Source organism: Babylonia areolata, chromosome 20, assembly GCF_041734735.1.
Source record: "Babylonia areolata isolate BAREFJ2019XMU chromosome 20, ASM4173473v1, whole genome shotgun sequence".
NCBI classification, from domain to species: Eukaryota; Metazoa; Mollusca; class Gastropoda; order Neogastropoda; family Buccinidae; genus Babylonia; species Babylonia areolata.
Genome location: NC_134895.1, coordinates 6,016,867 through 6,032,044, shown reverse-complemented (window position 1 = coordinate 6,032,044; position 15,178 = coordinate 6,016,867). Strand labels below are relative to the sequence as shown.

Genomic DNA, 15,178 nt, shown 5'->3' with positions numbered 1-15,178 from the left:
GACCCATTTTCCTAACCGTGGCAGCTGACTGAAGTACAGTCTGCAGTTGTCAGAATGCCAATCCTGACAGATCATCTCTCCGTGGAATGTGTTGGGACCACAATAAAAAACAAACGGGGCACGCCCGCGCGCGCACGCACGCACACACACACACACACACACACACACACGGAGAGAGAGCGGGAGGGAGAGTCAGATGATCTCAGCACGTGATTCTCTCGTATTGATCAATACGAGTTGGGGACCATTGCATTGTTGCTAGAGAGAGAGACAGAGAGAGAGAGAGAGAAAGGTGAACTCAACACCTGATTCCCTCTAGTTTCAAAACGGGCATGGGCCTTTGCACACACACACACACACACCCCGCACACACATTGCAGTCTTGTCTGTGGCAGCCTATACTGACCAACAAGGCTGTTCTAATTTTGGTGACATGCAGACGCTGTCTGTACCAGCCCATCAGTGTGTTGATGGTTGGGAGACACAGATGGTTTTATGTTAGTGTGTCACTACAGTCTGACAAAGTTTATACTCCAATGTTTCAATGAAGTGTGTCACTAACGTTGAACAAAGATCACACTCCAATGTTTCAATGATGTGTGTCACTACAGTCTGACAAAGTTTATACTCCAATGTTTCAATGAAGTGTGTCACTACAGTCTGACAAAGCTTATACTCCAATGTTTCAATGAAGTGTGTCACTAAAGTCTGACAAAGTTTATACGTATTCCAATGTTTCAATGAAGTGCGTCACTTATGTCTGACAAAGTTTATACTCCAATGTTTCAATGAAGTGTGTCACTAAAGTCTGACAAAGTTTATACTCCAATGTTTCAATGAAGTGTGTCACTAAAGTCGAACAAAGTTCACACTCCAATGTCTCACTAAAGTGTAAAAGCCAATGGTTAATTGCACCGATACTATCTAAAGAAAACATATGCAATGTATTGGTGATTTTCTATGGGCAAAGGTGGAGATATCCCCCATTCCCAGGACACTGATAATATCTGCAAGTCACACCCCAAGGATGCTGATAATGGTTAAAAAAAAAAAATCCTGTGACCATGTCACCACGTCACCCATAAAGATAACATGCCTGGCCACATTTCAAAATCACAGTGAAGGTTATCCACTAAGACAACTCACACAGGCAGTTTTCAAAACATCATTCATGGTCACTTGGGAATCTTGCAAAATGCCTGGACCTGACAAAAATACAACAAACACCAATAAAAATCCCCCCCCATATATATATATATATATATATAGAGAGAGAGAGAGAGAGAGAGAGAGAGAGAGAGACAGACAGACAGACAGACAGAGGCAGAGACAGAGACAAATACAGTGAAAGAGAATAATACATCCATGCTCTGCAAGATGTCTTTGTTTTCCATAAGAAACAGGAAGAAATGTCAAAAAAACAGTCTTGGTTTAACTTTAACCATAAATTCTGATTTGTGTTCGGAGTGGGGTGGAGTGGAGTGCGACTTTATAAATCACTCAATAGTGCTCATGTTAGCAATGTTATTGCTCCATATAAACACAAGCACACACACATACACATAAACGTGTGTGTTTTTGTTTGTCAAATAACACAATGAAAAGAAGTCCAAGAACACACAAGCATGCATACACACCCACACACACACCCACATGTACGCATGACACACCTCTGTGACTGTAACTCTTTCCTTACTTCAGAAGAAAAAAGGCGAAGACTTGAAACAGGATTTCTGTCTTATAATTTGGTTAAAAAAAACAACAGCATGTACACAATTGTAAAACAGGAAACTTTGAGCATGTACAACAATCTGTAAAGCCACTTTCACTTCAGCTTCATTGCAGGAAATCACTTTTTATTTATTTTTTTTTTAACATCATTTCAGTCCCCCGGTTCCCCACCCCATCCCTACAATTAGAATGTGTGAATAGGTTCCCCACCCCCTCCCTACAATTAGAATGTATGAATTATGAGTCCATGGATACTGCCCCCCACCTCTCTGTCTCTCTCTCTCTCATACACCCACACACACACCCACACATATATATATATATATATATATATATATATATATATATATATACACACACGAGGGTCATTCAATAAATAAGGTGAATTTTTCGGTATAAGTACTTCTAATACAGATAGAAGCTTACTTTTTTTTTTTCAACGTAGTCTCCCAGCACTGTCACACACTTTTCCCATCTGTGCACAAGCTTCCGTATTCCCTCAGCGTAAAAATCTTTGGACTGATGTCTCAGCCAGTCGCTCACAACACTTTTGACTTCATCGTCACTTTCAAACTGCTCCGTCCTTCTTTAAACAATTTAGCCCACTTGTAGACATTTTTTCGGCTGAAACGTGTGGCACCATACACAGTTGACATTCTCCTATGAATTTCAACTGGTTTGCACCCTTCAGCAACCAAAAACTTGATAACTGACCGCTGTTCAATCCTGGAGCATGCTTCTTGGTCGGCCATCTTTGTTAATCACCAAAACTCTCAAAGTTTTTTTTAATCTGCTAAACAAATTAAATCCATGTGAAAAAGAAAAAAAAAAAAAAAAAAAAAAAAAAAAAAAGTAAGCTTCTATCTGTATTAGAAGTCCTTATACCGAAAAATTCACCTTATTTATTGAATGACCCTCGTATATATATATATATATATATATATATATATATATGTGTGTGTGTGTGTGTGTGTGTGTGTCTTTTTTGTCACAACAGATTTCTCTGTGTGAAATTCGGCTGCTAGCGCCACCCATTTTTTTGTATTTTTTCCTGCATGCAGTTTTATTTGTATTTCCTATCGAAGTGGATTTTTCTACAGAATTTTGCCAGGGACAACCCTTTTGTTGCTGTGGGTTCTTTTATGTGCGCTAAGTGCATGCTGCACATGGGACCTCGGTTTATCGTCTCATCTGAATGACTAGCATCCAGACCATCACTCAAGGTCTAGTGGAGGGGGAGAAAATATCAGCGGCTGTACCGTGATTCGAACCAGTTTGTTCAGATTCTTTTGCTTCCTAGGTGGACGCGTTACCTCTACGCCATCACTTCACTGTGTGTGTGTGCATGTGTGTGTGTGTGTTTGTGTGTGCATGCATGCTTGTGTGTGTGTGTGTATGTATTGTGTGTGTGATAAGGATTTGTGAAAGCAGGCATGTCCACTGAATTAAAGCAATGATCACCACTTTCACACAAGACTACACCACCAGTGACAGCCTGCAGTCTGACGGTATACCGGTAAGCCATTGTTTGTTTCCTATCATTGGCAGGCAATGCTCCCTTCTCTGCCCACTGAAACTCTCCCTTCTCTGCCTCTCCCTTCTCCACCCACTGAAACTCTCCCTTCTCCGCCCACTGAAACTCTCCCTTCTCCACCCTCTCCCTTCTCCGCCCTAACTCTCTCCCTTCTCCACCCACTGAAACTCTCCCTTCTTTGCCCACTGAAACTCTCCCTTCTCCACCCTCTCCCTTCTCCGCCCTAACTCTCTCCCTTCTCCGCCCACTGAAACTCTCCCTTCTCCGCCCACTGAAACTCTCCCTTCTCCACCCTCTCCCTTCTCCGCCCTAACTCTCTCCCTTCTCCACCCACTGAAACTCTCCCTTCTTTGCCCACTGAAACTCTCCCGAAACTCTCCCTTCTCCACCCACTGAAACTCTCCCTTCTCCGCCTCTCCGCCCACTGAAACTCTCCCTTCTCCGCCCACTGAAACTCTCCCTTCTCCGCTGACTGAAACTTGACATCACCACATTGAAGGTGTCCTGAGTATAGAGCTGATTGTTGTCATGTTGGTCTTACCTGATATTTCTCATTGTGTCTTGTCTCAGATTTTGGAAGAAGAGAAAAAACACCCCCTCAAAAACACGTTTAGATACATAAAGTAGTGTGCTTTTCCTGCAATCATTAATCAAGGATGTCAAGCCTCATGAGTCCTGCCCAGCAACACAGCTGTCATCTTGAGGCAGTTGCACTGTTCCTGATGACTGATATTGAGAACTGAGAATGTACTTATAATCTGCTCCTTTCACAGGTTTTGAGTCTTAGTGAACACCTGTTCATTGTCATTGTATGTTCTGTGTCTGTCTGTCTGTCTGTTTTCACACACACATGTAAGTATGTAGGAATGTATGCATATCCATAGGCTTGCATGTATGTTTGTGGGCATGAACATATGTAAATATGCATGTAGCATGAAAATGTGAACATACATTAAGTTTTTTTATTTTTTCAAATGGATGTATGTTTGTACTTTTTTAACATGAACATGTATCTATGCATTTGTGATTTGTCATAAAACAATAATATGCACAATCCCTCTCAATGCATACACTATACAGTCAGGGAGAAGCACAGGTCATTGTGGCTTTTTTGTTGTTGAAGTGTTATGAACCGACAGCAGTCTACAGAAACAGTAAAATGTAATATTCATGTCCACCAGTTGGACTGATAGAGGTCACACTTTATCACTGAACTACTGCATTTGATCTTTTGGTATAACTTCCCATTTAAGCACAAACACACACACTCACACACACACACACATGCATAAACACATACACACACATGCACACCATCCTTTCAACAGTCTCACATATAAAAACGACTGTGCACTGTGCACAGACCACAGACTGCATAGAGAGAGAAGGAAGGCAGGCAGCAGGCCGACATCAGGGGCACACAGCCGTGGTGTTGACCACCAGCACTTCCAGAACGGAACGCACCGTGGGGAACACCTCCCACACCTTGGGCAGGCTGGACACTGGGGTGGAGCTCTTCTTCACGTTCATCCACTGACGCATCACCGCCACAAAGGCATCGGGGGCGCCAGACAACATGGCTTCCATGTCCAGAAGTTTGCCCGCTGGGATCTTGCCGCTCACCTGTCACAGGCAACACATTTTAAGTCAAAGACTGGTACTGACCTTTCAGCCTCAGAGGTTTTTCAACAATGGTACTAACCTATCAACCATAGAGGTGTTTCTGCACTGGTACTGACCTATCAACCATAGCGGTGTTTCTGCACTGGTACTGACCTATCAACCATAGAGGTGTTTCTACAATGGTACTAACCTATCAACCATAGAGGTGTTTCTACAATGGTACTGACCTATCAACCATAGAGGTGTTTCTACAATGGTACCAACCTATCAACCATAGGTGTTTCTACAATGGTACTGACCTATCAACCATAGAGGTGTTTCTGCAATGGTTCTAACCTATCAACCATAGAGGTGTTTCTGCAATGGTTCTAACCTATCAACCATAGAGGTGTTTCTACAATGGTACTAACCTATCAACCATAGAGGTGTTTCTACAATGGTACCAACCTATCAACCATAGGTGTTTCTACAATGGTACTGACCTATCAACCATAGGTGTTTCTACAATGGTACCAACCTATCAACCATAGGTGTTTCTACAATGGTACTAACCTATCAACCATAGAGGTGTTTCTACAATGGTACCAACCTATCAACCATAGGTGTTTCTACAATGGTACTGACCTATCAACCATAGGTGTTTCTACAATGGTACCAACCTATCAACCATAGGTGTTTCTACAATGGTACTAACCTATCAACCATAGAGGTGTTTCTACAATGGTACTGACCTATCAACCATAGAGGTGTTTCTACAATGGTACCAACCTATCAACCATAGGTGTTTCTACAATGGTACCAACCTATCAACCATAGGTGTTTCTACAATGGTACTAACCTATCAACCATAGAGGTGTTTCTACAATGGTACTGACCTATCAACCATAGAGGTGTTTCTGCAATGGTTCTAACCTATCAACCATAGAGTTGTTTCAACAATGGTACTGACCTATCAACCATAGAGGTGTTTCTACAATGGTACTGACCTATCAACCATAGAGGTGTTTCTGCAATGGTACTGAGCTATCAACCATAGAGGTGTTTCTACAATGGTACCAACCTATCAACCATAGAGGTGTTTCTACAATGGTACTGACCTATCAACCATAGAGGTGTTTCTACAATGGTTCTAACCTATCAATCATAGAGGTGTTTCTACAATGGTTCTAACCTATCAACCATAGAGGTATTTCTACAATGGTACCAACCTATCAACCATAGGTGTTTCTACAATGGTACTGACCTATCAACCATAGAGGTGTTTCTGCAATGGTTCTAACCTATCAACCATAGAGGTGTTTCTACAATGGTACTAACCTATCAACCATAGGTGTTTCTACAATGGTACTGACCTATCAACCATTGAGGTGTTTCTGCAATGGTTCTAACCTATCAATCATAGAGGTGTTTCTGCAATGGTTCTAACCTATCAATCATAGAGGTGTTTCTACAATGGTACTGACCTATCAACCATAGAGGTGTTTCTGCAATGGTTCTAACCTATCAATCATAGTGGTGTTTCTACAATGGTACTGACCTATCAACCATAGAGGTGTTTCTGCAATGGTTCTAACCTATCAACCATAGAGGTGTTTCTGCAATGGTACTGACCTATCAACCATAGAGGTGTTTCTGCAATGGTTCTAACCTATCAATCATAGAGGTGTTTCTGCAATGGTTCTAACCTATCAATCATAGAGGTGTTTCTACAATGGTACTGACCTATCAACCATAGAGGTGTTTCTGCAATGGTTCTAACCTATCAATCATAGTGGTGTTTCTACAATGGTACTGACCTAACAACCATAGAGGTGTTTCAACAATGGTACCAACCTATCAACCATAGAGGTGTTTCTGCAATGGTACTGACCTATCAACCATAGAGGTGTTTCTGCAATGGTTCTAACCTATCAATTATAGAGGTGTTTCTACAATGGTACTGACCTATCAACCATAGAGGTGTTTCTGCAATGGTTCTAACCTATCAACCATTGAGGTGTTTCTGCAATGGTTCTAACCTATCAATCATAGAGGTGTTTCTACAATGGTACTGACCTATCAACCATAGAGGTGTTTCTGCAATGGTACTGACCTGTCAACCATAGAGGTGTTTCTGCAATGGTACTGACCTATCAACCATAGAGGTGTTTCTGCAATGGTTCTAACCTATCAATCATAGAGGTGTTTCTGCAATGGTACTGACCTATCAACCATAGAGGTGTTTCAACAATGGTACCAACCTATCAACCATAGAGGTGTTTCTACAATGGTACTAACCTATCAACCACAGAGGTGTTTCTACAATGGTACTAACCTATCAACCATAGAGGTGTTTCTACAATGGTACTAACCTATCAACCATAGAGGTGTTTCTACAATGGTACTGACCTATCAACCATAGAGGTGTTTCTGCAATGGTTCTAACCTATCAACCATAGAGGTGTTTCTACAATGGTACTGACCTATCAACCATAGAGGTGTTTCTACAATGGTACTGACCTATCAACCATAGAGGTGTTTCTACAATGGTACTGACCTATCAATCATAGAGGTGTTTCTACAATGGTACTGACCTATCAACCATAGAGGTGTTTCTACAATGGTACTAACCTATCAACCATAGAGGTGTTTCTACAATGGTACTGACCTATCAACCATAGAGGTGTTTCTACAATGGTACTGACCTATCAACCATAGAGGTGTTTCTACAATGGTATTGACCTATCAACCATAGAGGATTTTCTACAATGGTACTAACCTATCACCCTTACAGAGTTTTTTTCGATAATGGTACTAACATATCAACCATAGAGGTATTTCTACAATGGTACTGGGGAGCCACGTGACAGAATGGTTCAGACAGTGTCCAAAAGAAGTGTTGTCTACAATGCTACCTAACCTGTCAAACAGAGGTCCTGTAAGCTGCACACAACGACACTGTGTTGACGACACTGTCTTGTCTACAATGCTACCTAACCTGTCAAACAGAGGTCCTGTAAGCTGCACACAATGACACTGTGTTGACGACACTGTCTGGTCTACAATGCTACCTAACCTGTCAGAGGTCCTGTAAGCTGCACATAACGACACTGTGTTGTCTACAATGCGACCTAACCTGTCAAACAGAGGTCCTGTAAGCTGCACACAACGACACTGTGTTGTCTACAATGCAACCTAACCTGTCAAACAGAGTTCCTGTAAGCTGCACACAACAACACTGAGTTGTCTACAATGCTACCTAACCTGTCAAACAGAGGTCCTGTAAGCTGCACACAACGACACTGTCACAAACAGTGAAAACCCAAGCCTTCACAGCACACTCAACTGCCAGCCTCGGTTTCCTTGCTGAATGCATCAACCCTTGCCCTTTGCTTGCCTTAGTATAGTACCACCATCATCCTACATGTACAGGATATTCTCATCCAACCAGAAGACCTTTACAGTGACCGAGACACATGAAAGTGACTACCAGTCTGCTAAGGGACATGGCTGAGTGTTGTTTCTGCTTTGCAAGCAAAGAGGACCATGATCTTCACACTGGTTGTGTTTGCAAATGGCTAATTAATCCAGTCTGGGGTATGAATTGTCTGTTGCAGAGTGGATGGGGTATAGCTGGTGTTGTCCAGGTGTAGATGGATAGACTGGCTCTGAAGTGTCTGTTGCAGTGTGGATGGGGTGTAGCTGGTGTTGTCCAGGTGTAGATGGATACAGACTGGCTCTGAAGTGTCTGTTGCAGAGTGGATGGGGTGTAGCTGGTGTTGTCCAGGTGTAGATGGATACAGACTGGCTCTGAAGTGTCTGTCGCAGAGTGGATGGGGTATAGCTGGTGTTGTCCAGGTGTAGATGGATGACTGGCTCTGAAGTGTCTGCTGCAGTGTGGATGGGGTATAGCTGGTGTTGTCCAGGTGTAGATGGATACAGACTGGCTCTGAAGTGTCTGTTGCAGTGTGGATGGGGTGCAGCTGGTGCTGTCTAGGTGTAGATGGATAAAGCACCTTCTCCTTGTGTTGCTGGCATTTCAGAAGGCACCTGATCTACCTACAAGGGTCATCGGCAAGTACACTGCCACCAACATCCTACATGCACAGGATATTGTTATTGATTTGTTTGAGGTGGATATTGTTATTGATTATATCTGAGGTTATCCAACCTGACCGCACAAGGCACACAACAGTGGCTACCTGTCCACCAGGGGATATCACAAAGCACTCTGCCACCAACATCAAACATGGACAGTGGATTGTGATCCAACAGACAGCACAATGTTATCATTCATCCTGACAGTGGCATCTGTACAAACAGTACACTGGCTGTGGAGGCAACAGCTGTCCTGAATATCCAGGCTAGAAACTGATTATAGGGGAGTGCCTTGCTCAGGTTACATCCCCACTCTCATAGGCAAGATAGCTTTAAGACAGTCAGTGTTGGGATGGTCCCCAAAGGCCAACTAGCCCCTAAGGCTGCAGCACTGACAACCAGTGCAATCTTACTTCTGAGTATGACTGTCATAGTCCTTCACAAAAGACTAAGATGTAAATGAAATCTATCTGAAGTGGAGAAGTCATTAATCATACTGTGCTGCTGGTTCAGCCTACAGCTGTCAGTGTGTTGTTGGTCCTACAGTTGTCAGTGTGTTGGTCCTACAGCTGTCAGTGTGTTGTTGGTCCTACAACTGTCAGTGTGTTGGTCCTACAGCTGTCAGTGTGTTGGTCCTACAGCTGTCAGTGTGTTGGTCCTACATGTTGTTGGTCCTACAGCTGTCAGTGTGTTGGTCCTACAGCTGTCAGTGTGCTGGTCCTACAGCTCTCAGTGTGTTGGTCCTACAGCTGTCAGTGTGGTGTTGGTCCTACAGCTGTCAGTGTATTGGTCCTACAGCTGTCAGTGTGGTATTGGTCCTACAGCTCTCAGTGTGTTGTTGGTTCAGCTGGCTCAACCTCCTACAGCTCTCAGTGTGTTGTTGGTCCTACAGCTCTCTGTGTGTTGTTGGTACAGCTGTCTCAACCTGCTACAGCTCTCAGTGTGTTGTTGGTCCTACAGCTCTCAGTGTGTTGTTGGTCCTACAGCTGTCAGTGTGTTGGTCCTACAGCTCTCAGTGTGTTGTTGGTCCTACAGCTCTCAGTGTGTTGTTGGTTCAGCTGGCTCAACCTCCTACAGCTCTCAGTGTGTTGTTGGTCCTACAGCTCTCAGTGTGTTGGTCCTACAGCTCTCAGTGTGTTGTTGGTCCTACAGCTCTCTGTGTGTTGTTGGTCCTACAGCTCTCAGTGTGTTGTTGGTACAGCTCTCAGTGTGTTGTTGGTCCTACAGCTCTCAGTGTGTTGTTGGTCCTACAGCTCTCAGTGTGTTGTTGGTCCTACAGCTCTCAGTGTGTTGTTGGTCCTACAGCTCAGTGTGTAGTTGGTTCAGCTGGCTCAACCTCCTACAGCTCTCAGAGCGCTGTTGGTCCAGTTGGCTTAAGTCAATCTCTGACACAAGCTGAGCATGACTGAGCCCTACAGGATACTGTTAACGCTATCCACCAAAGAGACAGCACCAGACACAGCACAGTGTACCTGTCGTCCCAAGGACATCACCAAGCCCAGGGCCACAGCGTAGGCCACCACACTGGAGCCGCGGGTCAGGGGGGTCAGGTTGTAGAAGTAGTACACCAGGGACAGGATGGCACTGAGCACAGGGTCAAGGTCAGACAGCTTGCCAACCCCAGTGCGCAGCACCTCCTGGTGGAGCTGCACCAGGAAGTGGTCCATCTGGGCGCCGTAGGCGACGGTGCGGGCCGGGGTGCTGGACATGCTGAGGGCGAAGACGATGCGTCCCTGGGGGTCCTCCGTCAGCACCAGCACCGTGCCGTCCAGCCTGTCATCCCCGCTGCTGGGGCCGGATACTGCCACACTGGCCGGAACCTGGATCACACCACCACTTTCACACATCCACTTCATCAGTTACATATCAAAGGCTATAGTTACATTACACGTACATACACAAACACATCCACCTCTTCAGTTATATAGCAAAACTGGCTGGGACCTGGATCAGCACCATCACTTTCGCACATCCACTTCATTAGTTACCTATCAAAGGTAGAAGTTAAATTACACATACATGACCAAACAAAATTAAATACCAAAACATATGTATGTATGATAGTCGTGTCCGACTATGACCATCAGAATAGCATAGGAGGCAACTGCTGTCCACACTAACTGGGCCAGAATTTGATAAAAGTGGAGAGTGTTTTGCCCAAGTAAAATCCCAACTCTTTCGGCCAAGATGGTTTCAGGACAGTTGGTGTTGAGATGGTTCCCAAAGGCCAACTAGCCCCAAAGGCTGCAGCACTAAGAGCCAGTGCAGTGTTGCTTCCCAGTTTGAGAGTCACAGTCCTTCACAAAAGACTAGGCTGTAAATAAATTCCCACTGCAGTAAAGAAACCACTGATCATACAGCTCTAACTTTGCTGTTGGCCCAACTGTAAACATGTCAATCTGTGGTATAAGTCGACCAAGACATATAATTACATATACTACATACAAAATGACATATAAAAAAATACAACCACGAATATACTCACACACAAATGCCTCAAATATCAAGTAATATATCAGTCAGTCACACATTGATTCATTTCTCATTCCATTTCCAGGATTCTAGAATTATGCTTCACTGGAATTATGTCTGTGAACATAACTCATGCAGTGTCAAGACTGGAGTCACCATATGCACCGACTTTTTGTAATGTGCATTAATCTTTTCATCATCAGGTTTCCACTCAAAAAGTATCATCTGCAAAATTAAACGGGAGCAATATACACACATAATCACAATATCAAAAGACAGAACTCCGAACTGTGTTTATTCCAAGAAGGATATACTGATACTGTCAAGTGTCATAATTGGTACTGGAGGGATACTTGAGGTGCATCAAGAAGTGAAAACAACACAAGTTCTGCAAGAAATCGCCAGCCAGAGAAAGTGTGAGGGGAGGGGTGGGGGGGACTGACCTGGGTGGAGACCAGGAACCCATTGGGGTTGATCTGACGTTTGCGGGCAATGGTGAGCAGGTCCTGGCAGGTGGAGGCCTTCTCAATGTCCCCGGCCAGGCCCGGGTAGGTGACGGTGCCTGCACCGCTGTAGTGCTCCAGCATGCTCTTGGCCAGCTTGAAGGCCAGGTCAAAGTACTGGCTGACCCGCACGCTGGCCACAGGGCCCCGGATGAGCGTGATGTCTTCCCGGTGGCCCTCCTCGCCATGGTAGTCCGGTAGGGAGTCCACCCACAGCACTGGCTGCTCAGGGTCCACCAGCTGCCGGTACTGCACCGCCACAGAGAACAGCTCTCTCCAGGAGAATGGCCGCTCTGACGACTTGCCCACCCCCTTCATGCTCCTCCACTTGGCTTCTGCTAGCTGTGCCACGTGCACTGCTGCCAGACCCATAGCCAGGTTGAGGCGCCGGTTGGGCAGGAAGCCGTCAGCCGACACCTGCATGGACAGCCCCACCTTGTCGGCGTGGCACAGCAAGGTGCGGGCGCCAGGCTGCAACCCCCAGTCCACTGGGTCCAGTCGCACGTCTGTGATGTGAGGCTGCAGCCCCGGCTGCTCACGGTACACCCCCTGACTCCGCAAGGTCAAGGGCAGACCTTGAACCCAAGACACACGTGTCTTCTCATCCAACTCCACCTGCCAGCAGTCACAATTCACATTCATTTCTAATAATCTGTCATCACTTTGATGTGACTGATTAACAATGGTAGTGACAGTGATAATTTTCATTTCATCTACTGAAATTATTTTGAAAATTAATCTGATACATATATATTCTTTTTTTTCTCTCCAATATCAGATCAATCAATCAATCATCATTCAATACATTGTATCAGCATTCAACATTCAACACTTTCTCCTAATATAGCTATCTATATAATAGTATATTTCTCATAATAATAATACCAACTTTAGGCACATAATTCCAACATGTTTTCAGTTTGTTTAGAATAATGTTTTACTGATCTATGGGCAACCTCAGTATCACAGTACACAGCCAGGTCTGTCTTCAACTAATACTGGTCAGTGATAAGTTTTTTGTAGTAATCCTGTTCCCAGGAACGACAGAGCCTAAGTTTGACATGGCACTGGAATACATGTGTCTGCATGCCTAGATGGCACAACAGGACTTTGTCAGTTGGTGAGTGTGTGTGTGTGTGTGTGTGTGTGTGTGTGTGAGAGAGAGAGAGAGAGAGAGTGTGTGTGTGTGTGTGTGTGTGTGTTTGTGTGTGTGCATGTGTGTGTCTGTGTGTGATGTGTGTAAGTGTGTCTGTATGCATATGTGTGTATTCACTATGGATATTGGAATTGATAAGCCACACACACACACATACACAGTAACACACACACACAATCTACAAGTCGGTCAACATTCAAATTAGCTGGTGACTAACAGTTCAGTTCAGTTCAGTTACTCAAAGAGGCATTGTTGTGTTCAAGACAAATCAGTATATCCTACACCACGTCTGCTAAACAGATGTCTCACCAGCAGAATAACCCAACGTGCACAGTGAGGCTTTGTGGGGAAAAAATAGAAGGAAAATAAGATACATAAACAAATAAATGGATATCATTTAATCAATGAATAAAAAAGTAATTAATGAAAACAAATGGTGGATAACAGTGAATAAGTGATTGATATAAAGTACTATTGACCCATAGACTCTGGAACACATCCATAAAACATCAAAAGGTGGGTCAGCTAAGTGATGCTGTTTTTGCCCAAGGATGAACGCTCTGAATAATGACCATTTATTATCGAAGAAATGCATGACAAAATTAAAGAAAATGTCTCCTACTACCACACACCTCAGGGTGTAAGTGAGTGACTGGCTCATCCAATGAAGCATGAAGAAATCGACCATATTCTCTGATGTACTGCGCCCGCACTCGTTCCGATGAAATTTTCAGTTCAGGTAAGGACTTGATCATGACCTTGGTAGACAGCTTGATGCCCTGGTAGAACTGGCCCAGGGCCACAGTGGACAGTGCCAGCAGGTACTGGCAGCTGATGTTATCTGGATCCACCAGCACACAGTGCTGCAGGACAGTCCGTGCTGATGCCGGGTCTCCTGAATGGTACAGCAGGCCTCCCTTCAGCTGCAAGCTCAATGTGTGATTTGGACTCAGCGCCAAAGCTTGGTCAAAACGTGTGTGTGCGGCTTTATAGTTCCCTAGCTCCTTGAAGGCTTGAGCCAGGCTGACACAGGCTTCAACGTGATTGGGCTGGATCTTTAGCACTTCTTTGAACACCTCTATGGCATTCCTCAAACGACCCTGATAATACTGTGCCAGACCCAGATGAAAATAAGAAAATATGTAGATGGCTCCTTTGTCTCCTTTATCTTCTTCCAGATTCCTTCTAAACTCTGCTTCAGCCTCAACAAAATTTTCCAGGAAAAGATGAACAATTCCTATGCTGAAACGAATCCGGCTGCTAGGACGTAATGTTAAAGCTGACTTAAGGTCACTGAGAGCTTCCTTGAACCTGTTCAGCATGATGTACACTTCTGCTCTTCGTTCAAAGCCCTCAGGATAGCTGGGTTCTTTCTCCACACACACACTGAAGTCAGTGATGGCCTGCAGCGCCAGCTGCTGGTTCTCGGGCCCCTTCCTGGAACTGGCCACCCCACGGGCATAGTGGGCTGCCACGTTCTCCGGGTACCTGTCCAGCAGGCTGTTGAGCATGGAGATGGCGCTGTCCCACTGGCCGCCGTTCATCTCCACGATGGCGTGCGCCACGCTGTGATCGAGGGCCGGGTCCCCGCTGGGGAAGGGCAGCAGATTGCGGCGGACGATCTCATCGGCCACTTCCTCGTGGCCCTGACGACCCCGACACACCTGGTCATCACTGGGACATGATCCGTTTGTGTCTGTGCTTTGGGACGAACACAGACCCTCCGGCAGGTCCTGGCGATGGGTCTCACACGCGCTGACCACCTCACCCGTGGGAGTGAACCTGACGTTGAACCTCAGAGCGGCTGGAGTGGGCACAGGGCCTGAGGAGTAACTTCGACAGTTTGCGCACAGCAAGTATGCTCCGCTTTTATCCATGGTTTTCATCTCGAAAACATGACGACTACCATCTGCCGTTTCAATCTGAACGTTGGTTGCCTCACAGTGAAGCAGAACCCAGGCATTCAGCACCAAACAAGCAAGGATGGACATCGAGATTGCTGACGACACGGCCATGTCGCTTACAAACACGGGACACTACTCTGCATCCGGTTTCTATGGCAAGGGACGCAACCCCACACGA

At 45.0% G+C, this 15,178-nt stretch overlaps 1 protein-coding gene across 1 annotated transcript; it reads right to left on the bottom strand.

Annotated features, from left to right (window-relative positions):
• Positions 1–2,656: 2,656 nt before the first annotated feature.
• On the bottom strand, positions 2,657–15,135 carry LOC143294944 (tetratricopeptide repeat protein 13-like). Its single transcript, XM_076606464.1, has 4 exons — positions 13,729–15,135; positions 11,881–12,555; positions 10,438–10,785; positions 2,657–4,888 (listed from the first exon to the last, which is right to left on the bottom strand). The coding sequence occupies exons 1-4, from the start codon at positions 15,109–15,111 to the stop codon at positions 4,676–4,678; spliced, it is 2,619 nt and encodes an 872-aa protein (XP_076462579.1). The 5' UTR covers positions 15,112–15,135; the 3' UTR covers positions 2,657–4,675.
• Between the last annotated feature and the right edge of the window lie 43 nt (positions 15,136–15,178).